The 14,632-nt window shown below is 46.0% G+C and overlaps 1 protein-coding gene across 3 annotated transcripts in view; it reads right to left on the reverse strand.

The window, feature by feature from the left end:
- ME3 (malic enzyme 3) overlaps positions 1-13,370 on the reverse strand; it is a 178,866-nt gene extending 165,496 nt beyond the window's left edge. Inside the window, exons 1-2 of one of the 3 annotated variants that reach the window (XM_046684600.1) lie at positions 13,278-13,370; positions 12,384-12,581 (exon numbers count right to left, since the gene is read on the reverse strand). In XM_046684600.1, the coding sequence (XP_046540556.1) occupies positions 12,384-12,566 (183 nt within the window). In that variant the 5' untranslated portion in view covers positions 12,567-12,581; positions 13,278-13,370. Of the gene's footprint in view, positions 1-12,383; positions 12,582-12,902; positions 12,932-12,952; positions 13,148-13,277 lie in introns of those variants that run through there. The other 2 variants (XM_046684599.1, XM_046684601.1) reach the window with 2 other exon arrangements.
- Positions 13,371-14,632: the final 1,262 nt, after the last annotated feature.

A 14,632-nucleotide genomic window follows, 5' to 3' on the forward strand; every position in this document is an offset into this window, starting at 1 on the left:
CTTCCTGGGCAGAACACCCCACCCCTCTAGGCCTCTGAAACCTTACCTGTAAATTGGTGGTAATAGGTTAGGATATTATCCGCTCACAGACAAAGGGCTGGACAAGATGACCTCTTAACAGTCACTTGGGGAGTGCTCACCCTGAGTTCTAACGGAGGAGAGATGCTTATTAAAAATATGCATATGCAAATATTTGTTAATTATCCATGGCAGAGTATATGGAAACTGTAGGACTATGTTAAACTCCCTGCTGGGTGAAGTGGGCCCAGCTATGCCCTATTTAGCCAGATTTGAAGCAACATTTTAACTTTCATGCTAAACTACCATAACAGACCTTCTCTTGTCTTGCTGTTTTGCTATCATCATGTCACGAGACAGACAGTGTTGTAGTGATGGCAGATAGATAGATAGATAGAAGATGGATGAATGGATAGATGGGTGGGTAGATAGAGAGACGATCAATAGATAAACAGATTGAGCTAAACTTGGATTTGTTTTTCAGCATTAGTTTTAAAAACCTTGGTTAGAATGTGCCAAAAAGTTGGAACAAAATCTTGAGATTCCTGCAGGGTATGACGGCGGCCACTCCCTTCAACACCAGCCTGAACTTCCAGCAGTACCAGCTCTTCAAATGGCACTTGAGTTTTCTGTTGCTAGAGACATTTTTACTTAAGTTTCTTTTGGAAAAACATCTAGATCATCCAGCTTAAGCTCCACTAAGCACAGAGAAATTATCACTGATGTCTCCACTCAATCTGCTCTTGCCCAACTTACTCCTCTCTTATCAAGCTCTACCCAAATCAGACGGATCCACACCCACGGAGAATGAGTCTGGATCTCTCCATCTTTCTCCCTCCTTCCAGAATGGATGTTCTAAGGGATGGGGAGCAGGTCTAAACCCTACCATGTCTGTGACTTCTTCTACAGCCCATACAAGGCTTCACACTGTGTTAGGAATGGAGCAGAACCTTTAAAGATGGGATTAATGGAGAGTTAATTGAGCACTTACAAGGTGCTTTACATTATTTCATTTAATCATTATAGCACCCTGTGAAGTAGGTGTATTTTATTATCATCCCCATTCACAGATGAGGACACTGAGGCTTAGAGAAATGAAGTGGCCTTCCCAAGATCCCTCTTGTAGTGAATGGCAGAGCTGGAATTGGAACTTTGGACTTTTCTGACCCCAAATCCCTAGCTCATGGCCAATGTGCTCTGCCGTCTAACACCTGGTCACTGGGCTGTGCCCCTGGGGGTCTTGGAGAGGTTTTACACACAATCGATTCTAGCTAACTACTTTCCTCACCTCCAAAATCCTTTAGCTTGTTGACAGTCACAGTAGGTCGAAACCTAACATCTTTAAAGCAGCCTCAAGGATGAGAATATATAATCTCATCATAAAGGTGCTGCTCTTTAGATGAAGTGCACCTGGCACAACATTAAGGCAGAAAATTCTTTAAGAAACTGATCCTTGAAATCTACATGAGCATAATAAAAGATTTCTCTTGGCTTTCAAAATTCTCCAAGCCCCAATGAAGACATCTAAATATAATTTATATTGTCACCATCTTTTTAGGAGAGACGGCAGATGAGATTGTGTATTACCAGTCTTCACCATAGCAGTTTCTGATCTGTCCAGGAAGGAATGCAAAAATGATTCAGTTAATTAATTTTTATGGAGGGTATACTATGAAGAAGGCACTGTGCTGGCCATTCAATGCCTAAGATGGAGTCCTGGCTCTGAAGACGACATCAAGATGGAGACAGACATACACACTATAAACATATCCTGGGACCAAAGGTGGAAAAGAGCCATGACTGCACAAGCTCAATGTCAAAGGAGGGCAGAGGATGAACAAGTCCCTTCCATGTGGCATTATCAAGGACGTCAGTGTGGCAGAGGTGAACCTACAGAATTGAGCCCTGAACTATGCTGAAGATTTTGATAAGTGAACCCAATGTGAATGGTGCCCCTGCAGTTGTGCAACAGAAAACCAAGTAAAAGAACAAAATCAAAGATCATGCCAAAGTCCTGGAGATACGTCATTAACAATTTGTAGAATTAGAGATTTTACAATGTTATTTAGTTCTCTGAAAATGGGGACCCTTATGAGGTATAGGTCTATTGCTCAATTTCTGCACATTCAACCACAAAACATGGCTATTCTCAGGGAGAATGCAATTCTCTCTCATGATTGACCTAGACAGCTTTTCCTCCACTATCTTCATCTGCCAGCTCCTCCTCTTCCACCCATGTCAGCTCTGACGACACTGCCATAGGGGTGTTTTTGCAGCCCTCTCCCATGCTCCTATAGCACTTGGCCCTCTGCTCCTCTCATGACGCTGACCTATTGAATGGAAACTCCCTGCTTATCAACCTCCAGTCCTCCTACACCGTAAGCTCCCCCAGGGCAAAAGAAGTGTTGTACTTACCATTGGGTTTCCATTGTCTAAAATATAATAGGAAAATGCCTATTGAATAAATGTAATAAGTAAACAAATGACTCTTAGGAGAATTACGCATAGTTAAAGGGTGATGAAAGGCATGCAGTGATCTTTAAAGTTCCTTCCAACTCCCAGATTCTGATGCCAACAGAGCCAGTAGGTGTGATAACAGCCAATCCAAGGGCCAGAGCAGGGAATGCCCCCCATTACTACCTGGCAAGGCCTAAGTCTCCAGCGAGAGGCTCCCTGCACACTGGAAGTGGCAGTCCAGCATAGAGGGTGAGGATGTGGGCCCTTAAACCAGGTGGGGCCCGGGTCCAAGACCAGCTGTGCCACTACAAGCTGTGTGACTTTGGGCAAGTTAGCTAACCTCCCTGCGCCTCAGTTTTCTCACCTGAAATATAACAGTGTACTTCAAAAGGCTGTGGTATTGCATTAATGAGTTAGTATTTAGAAACTGCTTAGAACAACTCCTGGCAAACAGTATATCCTAAAAAATGCTGGCTCCTATAATTATTACTTGAATTCCCTCCATAAGGCATTCCACTATTGAAGGAAATTCAGCATAATGGAATCTGGGTTGGAATCCTCAACACCTCCTTCAGAGAGAGAAAGAGGGAACAGAGACTGTCTACTGTGAGTGCTGGTCCAGCTCCACGTTAGTCGTGAGGGGACGTGGCTGCCTTTCTCCTATTGGGGTAGCCACTGGACCGCTCAATAACTCAGAAGGGATGCCACCTTGTACATAAGCGGCTCCCCACTTCTGTTTTCTGAAAGAGCAAAGTGAAACAAAACACAGGAACTAGCAGAGTCTGCCTTCCCCAGAGTTCCACACCATAGGTGAGTATGTCTCAGAACCAATCATGCTCTGGGCTTCATGGAGATTGCTACTAAACAATACAGAATCCAGACAAAATGCTTTAAAAAAATAAGATTCTCAAGTTCCTAATCATTCAACTCTATCCCCTATAGTCCCTCTAGCTTTCAATACCACCTTTAAAAGCAAGTGTGGCTTTGATTGTCTCTTATTCAAGTTCCTCAAAAGCTGATGATCTTTCCATCAAAAATCCCCTTCCTCAAATGACTGAGTACATTTCAGTCTCTACTGTGTCCCTTTGGTAGGAACTGTGCTTTAACCAGGCTGCCAGGCAACCATTTGGGTACAGAATGAATGCACGCTTTTAACCGCTGACCTCGCTGGCACCCCTAATCGTAGGATATCCCTCAGATTTTCTTCGCACAATCATAGAGCATCTTTTGTGCTCTGTGTCAGAGAGGCAGTCGAACCCCACCCCAAAGGATTTCCCAATGCACTTTCTACACATCAAAGTGAAGGTCTGGAAGCTGACTATAATCCATGTCTTTGCAGACAAAAATGCTGCACATTAGTGACCGCTCTGCCATGGCCACGTGAATCAAAAGGCCTTTTTTCCCCCTCACTGTAAGACTGGCATTTAGAGAGAAGAGGGTAGATGATAAAAGAAACCTTTGGTAGACATGACAAAAAGGCAAAGTAAAATACAGCCATAACCCCCAGAGCCTACAAAGGCCCAAGAGGACCAAGAGAAACCGGACACACAGAGATTGGAGAGGAGCCTAAAAAAGCGTCCATAGAAACTCTATATAGAGAGGCCAGGGTTAGATTGGTTTTGATGCCAGTTGGCCCAAGACTGAGCCAGACCACATGTATTTCTGTATGGGATTTGCCATCAGGGCTGTTTTACACAATCTAAATATTGCTGTTTACAACTGTTTTTGGAAGAGGCGGCAGCTTCCCATGTTAACATTTTCTTACGTGTATCTAAACATATTGCCTCTAGAAGATAACAATTTATACGCAGGCAAACCTTGAAACAAGACTATATTAGAGAGGGGCTGGCCCCATGGCCAACTGGTTAAGTTCGTGCGCTCCACTTTGGCAGCCCGGGGTTTCGCCGGTTCGGATCCCGGCCACGGACATGACACCGCTCGTCAGGCCCGTTGAGGCAACGTCCCACATACCACAACTAGAAGGACCCAGAACTAAAAAATATACAACTACATACTAGAGAAAAGGCAGAAAAAAAAAAAAAAAAGAAGATTGGCAATAGTCGTTAGCTCAGGTGCCAATCTTTAAAAAAGACAAGACTGTATTAGAGAGATTTCCACAGGATAAGAACGCCAGCCCTGTGTTACAGATCTTTCAACTTCCAAACATTGGTCTGAATGTTATTTCCTTGGCTCTAGAAACTCAATTCCTAACAGAAACTGTAACGTAAAATTGAAAAGACAAGGGAACATTAAAGAAAACTATATAAAGAGGAAAACAAATCTCTCATAATTCCACTGCCCTAACACAATCATTTTCACATTTACTTCCAAGTCTTTTTACAGAGTTGCATCTTTTTACAGTAACACAAATGGATAGAGATTCCACTTAGCATTCTGCATTTTGAATTAAGCATTCATAAACATAAGCCAACGTTTCTGAAATCTTCACGATGATCACACAAATGCTAATCTAACACATAATATACTTTCTTTGGAGAATAATTCAACTATTTATGACAACATGTTTATGAGAAAACAGTTTCTGAGCATCAACTTTGGGTACCAGGAGTAGCAAATCTCCCTCCTATGCTTCTGGCATCTCATCCCATACTTCCTCCATTTTCTGACCCTAAGAGATGAGGGGGTTCCCAGCACAGTGTCTTAGTCCACTTGGGTTGTCATAACAAACACCATAGACTGGGGGGCTTAAACAACGGTTCTGGAGTCTGGAAGTCCAAGATCAAGGTGCTGGCTGATTCTGTTCCTGTTGAGGACCATCTTCCTGGCTTGTAGATGGCCATTTTCTCACTGTATTTTCCATGGCAGGGAGAGAGAGTGGGTTCTCTCCTATCTCTTGTATAAGGGCATTAATCCCATCATGTGGGCTCTACCTTCATAACCTAATTACCTCCCACAAGCTCCATCTCCAAATAGCATCACATTAAGAGTTAGGGCTTCAACATATGAATGGGGGCACTCAGTCCATAACATGCTTTCACTTGTCTTCAGTAGGGCTGCTGCAGCACATGGAATCAGGGGGTTCAGAACAGGGAGGGGGGCTCCAAGGATGCAAAGTAGAGAGTGGGAGTTCTAGGAAATTGGAGATGCTGACAGAAGCTGGGGTTTCCTACCTCTGGTCCACGCCCTAGACATCTCCCCTTTTTTTTCCTGTGGGCCTCAAGAACATCCCCATCCATCTCTGGTTCCGGGCCTAAAGAGGGCCTCTTTCTTCCGCAGGGCTGGGTTGATGCTGGTAAAACTGGAAATAAAGAGTGAACACCTCTGTGTTGTGCTCCTCCAGACTTCACTATAAGTTGGACTCTGGGCACACAAAGGGCTGACGGGAGTTTATCCACACTCCAGATAGAGGTGATCTTGGACAGGTAAACCCCACAGAGGGGGTTACTAGGGAAGGAGAGGCACCAGGGTGAAAGAAGGGGGCTTTGGTGGAAGGGGAGATGGAAGGGAAGAGATGAGAGGAAGATGCTTCAGCAGATGTCTCTCTGAATGATCCACTCATCCAATAACTGTTTATTGAGCACCAGCTATGATCCAGGCGCTGTTCTAAGTACCCCAGATACATCAACGAACAAACAGACAAAAATCCCTGCTTATATGGAGCTTACAATGCAGTGGGGAAATACAAACAATAAACAAGACATAAGTAAGAAAATTAAATAAACATTAGGAAGTATCAAATACTATGGGGGAAAAGTAGACCATGTTAAGGGGGATCAAGAGAGTTGAAAGGACCATATACAACTTCATGTGGGATGGTCAGAGTAGGTCTCAATGTGAAAGTGAGAAGCCTCGAAGAAGGTGAGGGTGTTGACCATGTGGTTCTTTAGGGGACAAGAGTTTGAGGAAGAGGGAACAGCCAGTGCAAAGACTCTACATAGAAGCATGCTTAGAGTGTCTGAGGAACAGCAAAGAGGCCAGTATGGTTTGGGCAGGGTTTGGGCAGGGAGTAAGGCTGAGGAGCAGCAAGAGATGAGGTCAGAGAGGGTGAAATCAGGCAAGGCATTATTGTAAGGAATTGGACTTTGCAGGGTTGGGCAGAAGAATGACATGATCAAACTTGGTTTTAAAAGGAGCACTGAGTGTTGTGTGGACAATAAACAAGAGGGGCACTGATGAAAGCAAGGAGACAAGCTGGGAGGCTGCTACAGCCATCCCTCAGAGAAACGTTGGTGGTGGGGGTCAGGATAGGACCCACAGTGAGTAGAGGCTGGATTCCAGATCTACTGTGAAGATAGAGTAATAGGATTATCTGGTGGATCAGATATGGGGTCTGAAAGAAAAAGAGTGGTTAAGGATGTGTGCAAGGTTTTAGCCTAAAGGTGTGGTTAACAGACACAGAGGAGTGGATTGAAAGAAACAAGACTGGAAGTTGGGAGACCAATTAAGAGACTTGCATAATCTAAACATGAGATGATAAAGGACTAAACAAGGCTGGTGGTAGTGGGGATATAGAGAAACTGATGGATTTTAAAGGTTGCAGTAAAACAGATAAGAAAAAATAAAAATTTCAGATAAACATTTCGTGGCAGTTTCCCCAATATCCACTCTCTCTTTAAAGTGTAGAATTTTTAGCTGAATACATGGGTGCCCTGCTAAAGATTACATTTGCCAGGTTTCTTGCAGGTAGGTGTGGCAGATGACCAAGTTCTAGCCAACTGGATGCGAGTGGAAGTAACATTAGCAACGTCCAAATTGTGCTCTTAAAAGGCATTTCGCCTTCCCACTGGCTTCTGTATGGAACTGACGGCAGAGGCTTGGGCAGCCGTCTTGGACCACGAAATGTAAGATGCACACTGGCGATGGCAGAGTAACAAAATCGAGCCACATATCAACCTGTGATTGGCCACTCAGTCTTGTTCATGAGAGAAAAATATGCTTCTATCTTTTTGAGCCTCTGTATTTGGGATTCATTTTGTTACAGTTGCCTAACATTTAGCCAACTAACGCGAGTTCTTTCAGCTGTTCCAAGCACAAAGCCCTACCATCAAATGCTTATTAATTCCACGAAGCTAGGACAGTATTGAACAGGGAAGGATTTAATTCCAACCTGCCTTGGCTCATTTGTTTTTAAAATATCTAAGCAGTATTTGAGTTTTAATACCGAGTCACTGCACAAGAAGCTCGTCTAGAGCGAAGTGATGCATATGGAACGAGTATTTACTTAATAATCCATTGCATCTCTTTCAATCCAGGCCCAATTCAACATCACATCTGAAACAGAGGTCTCAGGAAGACATATTATGTTATCTGTCTTTGAGGCAGAAAATAGCATCACCAACAAACTTCTATCATCTCTTGACTGATCGGTGAGTCAGGTGTGTAATGACAGACTCCCCCCACCAAAAGGAGGCAAGATCAAGCTCTAAGCTGGCACTGAACAAAAACATATCCTTTAATCAAAGGCAAATCCTAGCTGTGTGGGTGTCTAATAAATCACCCCTGAATATGGAAGGGATTGAGCTGAAACCTGTGTAGCCTCAGCTGTGCAGCCAACCCTGCAGTGCTGGCCACCAAGCTTTTACACATTCACTGATCTAAACGCATCAAGTCCACGCGGGAAGGCGGTCACCTGCACTGCCTTGCAGTTGCTAAGGGCCTGTGCCTGAAATGCACTGGTCCATAATAACAGTGATCCAACTAAGCACCCTTTCCACTCATTCTTTCCCTCACTATCAAACTCAAGAGATCAAAAAAGTGCAGAGAAGCAGGTGGACGTTTACAGCAAAATCATCACTCGCATGTGGGTCAAAGGGGGAGGCTGACGCATTCTGGGAAATTATACACCCCCCTTGCAATGAAATGCCCTGAAGTCTGGGAAGATTTGGGTCAAGTAGGTGTATTTCCTCCAAATGGACCATTTGTAGGCACTTCTCTCGGCAATGAGAACATTAGGCTCACTGTAAAGAAGTAACATTAAGATCAATAGAGTTGAGGGGGAAGGGATCATGACTTGATCGAGATCATTTAAAGAGCAAATATTTATTGAGCATCTCAAGTCACACAAAGCAAGTGTCATGTGACAAGACAGAGTCTCTGTCCTCAAGGTGCTCAAGGCCCAGCCATTGTGACAGAGTGCTCAGTGCCCAGAAGAAACAAACACAGAGTGATACGACAAGTGGGAGGGGACTCAAACCTAGTTTGGGGAAGGGGGGTAGGATAGCCCTCCCCAAAAGAGGCTACAGGAAAGCTGAGGCCAGAAACATTTTGATGGGCCCCTTGTGACATTGCTAGAATGGGGATAATACCTGCCTATGAAGACACCACTATAAAATGGTGTTCATAGTTTCCTCTTCATGTGAGTAAAATATGGCTGATATCTTGTAATATGTAATCAAAGATTTACTCCATTGCCAAAATCTACATGAACAACAGAAGAGGTCATAATGTAAATTTTAAAAGAAAGGCAGAATATTAGTAGAAAAGGAAATAGAAGTTGATATACTGGAGAATTTGCATCATTCAGAAAATCTAGACTCCTGGAATCACCTAGTTCCAATTCTGTTATCATCAGGAATATGTCTAAACCCGCCAAAGCAGATGTGAATGGGAACTGTCATCACTATTCAGCGAAATGAAAATCAGGAGGCAGGCTGCTTCTGCCCACTTCTGCAACCAAGGACAATCTCTGTGGAATTGCTTGATCTCGGCCCCTCTCTTTATCTAGAAATGAGATGTTGGATGAGAACGTTGGTTTTCAAATACACTTTTTTGCTACAATCCACAGTGAAAAGCAGCATTCCCCAAGGTGACCTGATACAATGCTTATCTTTATTAATTTTAATGCATTTGTTATTTTTTTATTGTACTCTAATCCATTTCTTTAAAATAAAAATGCCAGTTAGACCCACTAAGCTAATTTGCTGTCCCACAGTTTGTGACCTGTGGTCTGAACAATTTCCAACTAGATCATCTCTTAGGGCCCTTCTGACCCCAATTCTAGGAACTGTCAACATAATCATCTAATATTTAGCACCTTGCAGTTTCCAAAATGTTTCACAGGGGCTATCTCCCGCAATCCTCACAGCTGTGGTGTGACATGGGCTCTGGAGATGCTCATGGGATTCATCACAGATCACACAGCAAGCGTATGACAGAGCTGGGACCCACCCCAGTGACTGCACAGCAGGACGATGCTTGGCCTGTTCAGTAGCTCTTCTCTCGGAGAATCCCACCTCCTGACACCCTCTGCCTTCAAGCTTCAACTTAAATGCCTCTCCTGATCTGTCAAAAGTGGGACGCCAATCTAGTGAACACATTCCTAGAATGTAAGGTTAATTTTCACGTTCATGTCCTTGCTAGATCCTTCAGGAACTATCCCGGGTCGGCCACAAATGCATGAAACTCAGTCGCAGAGCCAGAGGAGCTCACAAGTCTCGCAGTAAAAAAAAAGTTCCACCCACAGACTCGCCCACTAAACACAGCTTCCCTTTCAAAGCTGCCCTTCTCTTTTTTTCTCTCAGTGATAATCTGAGTTGTTCTGTTTAATTCAGTAAGTCTCCCCATCTGGCTGACAGAAAATGCCAAGATTCAAGCCTTCCCTGGAGACTTTCTGATCTGATCACTGGAGGTCAACGGGACAGCAATAGGTGGCACTCCCGGGGAGAAGGACAGGGCATCTGCAGCAGCTCCCAGGCAGTGCCGCTCCTCCAGTGCTTCCCCTCCCGCCCCAGGGTGAGTGGGGGATGCCCACAGGCCTTCTCAGCATCACCCGAGATACCCTCCTTACCCCAGGTCGGCATCTACTGCCTACAGGGACACACAAAATAATATGAACGTCATGGAAAGGTCAGGTCCCCTAGATTTACAGACAAATCTAGGAGGAAAAAATTTACATCAAGGGACGAGGCACAGGGGCAAGAGTGCTTTTAGGGAGCCATAAGCCTAGGACTAAAACAAAAGACATTTGAGCCCTTCCTTTATTTTTTTAACTATTCACAAAGCAGTAAGTGCTGATTCGTAAGGTGCCAGTACATCTAAGGCAGTTATTGTCAGAACAATTCAAGTCTGTAGTGGGAATTTATTGTTTCGCTTTCCAGCATCTGGCGCTCCTTCTTCTGAGGACAGAACACAGATTTACTGTGGGGGAACCACATCCCTTATTCTAAACCAGTTGGTATGAGTGGCCCCACCTTAGACCCTATTTTTAGCTCCAGCGGTGGGCCCTGACTGGTTTAAGTTATGGTGACTGGTCTGGGGAGGAGAAGAGAATCCAACTGGAATCAATGAGACAGAGGGATTCTTTTTCTGAGGTTTCAGAGAAAGTGTCTTTTCTTTTCCACAGGAGCTACCAGAAGAAAGTGTCTTTATCCCTGAATGGTGTGGTGTGAGAACAGGAGATGGGGGACTGGGGTAGCATCGAGGTGAAAGAGTCCCCTGGATGCAGCCTGAGGATGAAGCTGACACTGCAGAAATAGAGCAGAGAGCCAGAGAGAACCCGCATCCTTAAGGATGCCATCTGGACTGCTGGATCAAGCCTTGCCTATAAGCCTTCCTCTAGATAATTTTAGTTAAAGGAGCCTTTTGTTTGCTCAAGCTAGTTTTGAGATGAGTTTTCTAACACCTGCTACCAAGTAATTCAAATTCATAAAACACTTTAAATATCCCAAAGTAGTCATATGCAAAGGATTTAGGGTCTCTTTGTGGGGGGGGGGGGGGGGGGGGGGGGGGGGGGGGGGGGGGTAGGAGTAGGGGGGAGTACGATATATAGAAGTTGAAAGAAACTTTTCTTAGCTTCTATTACTTCTTCAGGAAATAATCACAGTACTTAGCATCTATATAATTGTTCTAATTTCTCAAAAACACCTTTTCCACACATATTTCCTCACTTGAATTTCATTATCCCGAGTCCAAAAAACTATTAAAGTTTTATTTTGTAGTACTTATTTATCAAGGACTTTATAGAATTTAAAATAGGATTTTAAATTCAGTAATTCATTTGATTGTCACAATAACCAAATGAGGCAGGAACGGTGGGTCTCTCATAGGCAGGAGAAAGCTGAACCTTAGAGAAATTAAATGAGATGCCCAAGTCAGTTTGAGGAGGTGTAGGAAGACAGGCCTCAAAATTCAGACCTCTTGCTTCCTGGGTTTTAACATCGTTCTATCTTTCTCAGCTCAATCCTCTGAACCAATGATACTAAACTCAACTCCTGGAAACAAATGCGTGCGGACCGGCGCACTGAGTCAGCAGTGGGCTGAACTGGACGGAAGCGCCGGAGATCCATATCTGGATTCCAGTGGCAGAGCTGCCAGAACTAACTAGCTGGTGACCTTGGACAAGTTCCCTTTGTCTTATTTTCTCATCTTTAAAAGGAGAGGTTGGAATTAGGATTTATGATGCCCCTTCAAGGTCTAAACGTTCTACAATTCTAGACTTTCTTGTCCCTGCTCTCAAATTAATCTTTTTTCTTAGAATAATAATTATAACCACAGGAGACATTTGTTCTCTCTGGGTGTCAGGCACGGTGCTAAGAACTCTTACCTCCATTTTCTCTTTAAATCTCACACCACTCCTGAGACAACTGTCTCTGTTTTACAAATAAGGAAACTTGGACTGACAGCTGAAAGGAACTGCTCGAGATCAACCGAAGTGGTAAGCATCAATGGGAGATCCGACCCGAGGTCGGACCGGCCACAAGGACCTTAACTCAGTCTATATTGTTCTTTCCAAGAAATTAGGCTCCCCCATTACTGCTCACCTCTTTCCACGCAGAAGAGGGATAGAAAAAAAAAAAAAAAAAAAAAGCCAAACCGAGTTACCCCAAGCCTCTGCAAGGCAAAAATGGAAAAACGCTGGAAGGGCGCGTGGGAGGATCCTCCCCAGGCCCAGGAGGCGGGGCGCCCCTCCCCGCCTGCCCCGGGATCGCGGCTCGCCTCCCGGACGTTACCTTGTTGAGATGCGGGTTCCTGGTGACATCGTATCCGCGCTTCTTCAGGGGCACAGGGCGCGCTGGGTCGGGCTTGGAGTGGCAGCCTTGGGCGGGCGCGGAGGGCGCCCAGCGCGGGACGGCGCCGCAGGCCAGGCCCGGCCGCAGAACCAGCCGCGCGCTCGTGCCCAGCGCAGCGCCCATGGTCCTGGCTCAGACCTGGCACCGGGGGGAAACCAAGGTCAGGGGCGCCTTCCGGCCGGCCAGGCCCCACGTGCGCCGCAGGACGCCGAGCCTGAGCCGGGGACGCGTCCCCAGGAGAGGAGAGGGGGTTCCCAACGGTTAAAGGCGCCAGCCCCCGCCCTTCTTCGGCGGCCACCTGCGCGGCTCTCTCCGCTCGCTTGCGGTGCGCAGGCCTTGCCAAGCGCGGGGCAAAGCGAAAGCAAGCCAGGAAGCAGAGTCTGTGCAGGCGACAGCCCGCGTCACCCCCGCCCCATCCCCGCGAGAAAGAGGCGACTGCGCGCCGAAGGGTCCCCGAACCTCCACGCCCGCTTGGTGGCTTGCCTCGGTCCCCTCCTGCCCCAGCCCACCTGCGCTGCTCCCGGAGCTGATGTCTATGCGGCCCCGCTGCGGGGCAGGCGGGGCGAGACGCTGCAGTGCGTTGTTCCCCTCCTGCCAATGGCTGCACCGCGCCGGCGGCCGTGAGAGCGCGAGGCTGGTGGGTTCCGGAGAGAGCGGTCCCGAAACCTTCGTTCGCAGTGCGGGGCTTCCCCTGAGGACGCGCGTGGGGCGATGCCTAACCGCGTGCACGTGCCTCCCCAGGGACAACAGGAAGCTCAGAATGCCCCCAGGCCTCTCCATCTTGACGAGCTGAACAAACGCACAGGCGGGGTTAGCGTTTAGGGATCAACATACCTTCTTACTCTCCCATTTGAGGAAGGCCCTGGTTTCAGTCTTCAGAGTAGAAATTCTCAGGCGTCTAGTGCTCGGTGTTGCGTCGTGCTGTCAGTATAACAGCCTTGGCCACATGTGACTCTATAAATTTAAATATGCTAATTTAAATGGAATGAAATAAAAAATCCAGTTCCTCAGTCACAATAACTGTATTTCACATGCTCAAGAGCCACTTGCACATGATAGCTATGGCATTGGAGAGCACAGGTATGGCACATTTCCCTCTTTGTGGACAGTTCTGTTGGACATCACTGATACAGGGTCCACAATTACTAAGAGGGCTCCTGGGGACCCAATGGAGCCTGCCATGAATGGTTGAGGACAGACAAGGACCTTGAAGTCAGTCAAATCCTAAATTTAATTGTACATTTTCTCCCCGCAGGAGCCAGGAGATTTCTTTTAAAGTGAACATTTTATTGTATGGAGAGTAAAATTCAAACTCTTTTGGGGGCCTACGGGTTATCCCATAGTCTGCTCCTGCTAAGTTTTTCAAGCTCATCTTAAACCACTCTCTGCCTCACTGAGCTTCAGCCACACTTGCTCTTCCTGTGTTTCCACCCCATCCAGTTCCCTCCCACCTCAGGACCTTTGCACTTGCTATTACTGCTGCTTAGAATGCTCATTCTCTCAGGTCTCCACAAAGTTGTCAACTCAAAGGCTTTTTCTCTACTCCATCCAATGCCGCTCCACTAGGGACTATATAGTGAAGGGTTTTTCCCTTCATAGAACTTAACACAACCAATAATTAGCTCGTTTTTCTAGTTGTTTATTGTCTGTCTCCCCCTAGAATGTAAGCTTCATGAGGAAAGGCTCTTTGCCTGTAAACCCCTGAATCCTCACTGCCTAGCTCACAGCCTGGTAGCCTGGTGTGCAGTTGCACGATAAATAGTTGTTGAGTGAATGAAGGGAAGTGACAACCACTTTAATAAGGATTTGAACCCTCAGACTGACTGCCAGACAGATGGCGTGGTCTTCAACTGACTCCCCTTCAAACCTGCCTGGGCAGGCAGCCTTCAGAATGAGCACTCTGGCCCTGTTCTAAGTACAACACAGGTATCACGGTGCTCAGGGCTGCCCCTGCCTGGATTTAGGATTCCCTCCTCTCCCTCAGGAATGCTCGTCCCCTCCATCAGTCCCTTCCCTCTCCAGTCTGGTCTCCAATTTGCAGCTCTAGTGATCTGTAGAAAACAGAGCTTTCCAAAACACGATCGAAGTTACCTGGTGAGGGAATGGGGTGGGAGCAAAATACAGATTCCCGGCCTGGTCCATGGAGATTATAACTCAGTGGAGTGTAAATGCCTGAAGTCAAGTTTACC

The sequence above is a fragment of the Equus quagga genome, chromosome 14 (assembly GCF_021613505.1).
Source record: "Equus quagga isolate Etosha38 chromosome 14, UCLA_HA_Equagga_1.0, whole genome shotgun sequence".
Classification (NCBI taxonomy): domain Eukaryota; kingdom Metazoa; phylum Chordata; class Mammalia; order Perissodactyla; family Equidae; genus Equus; species Equus quagga.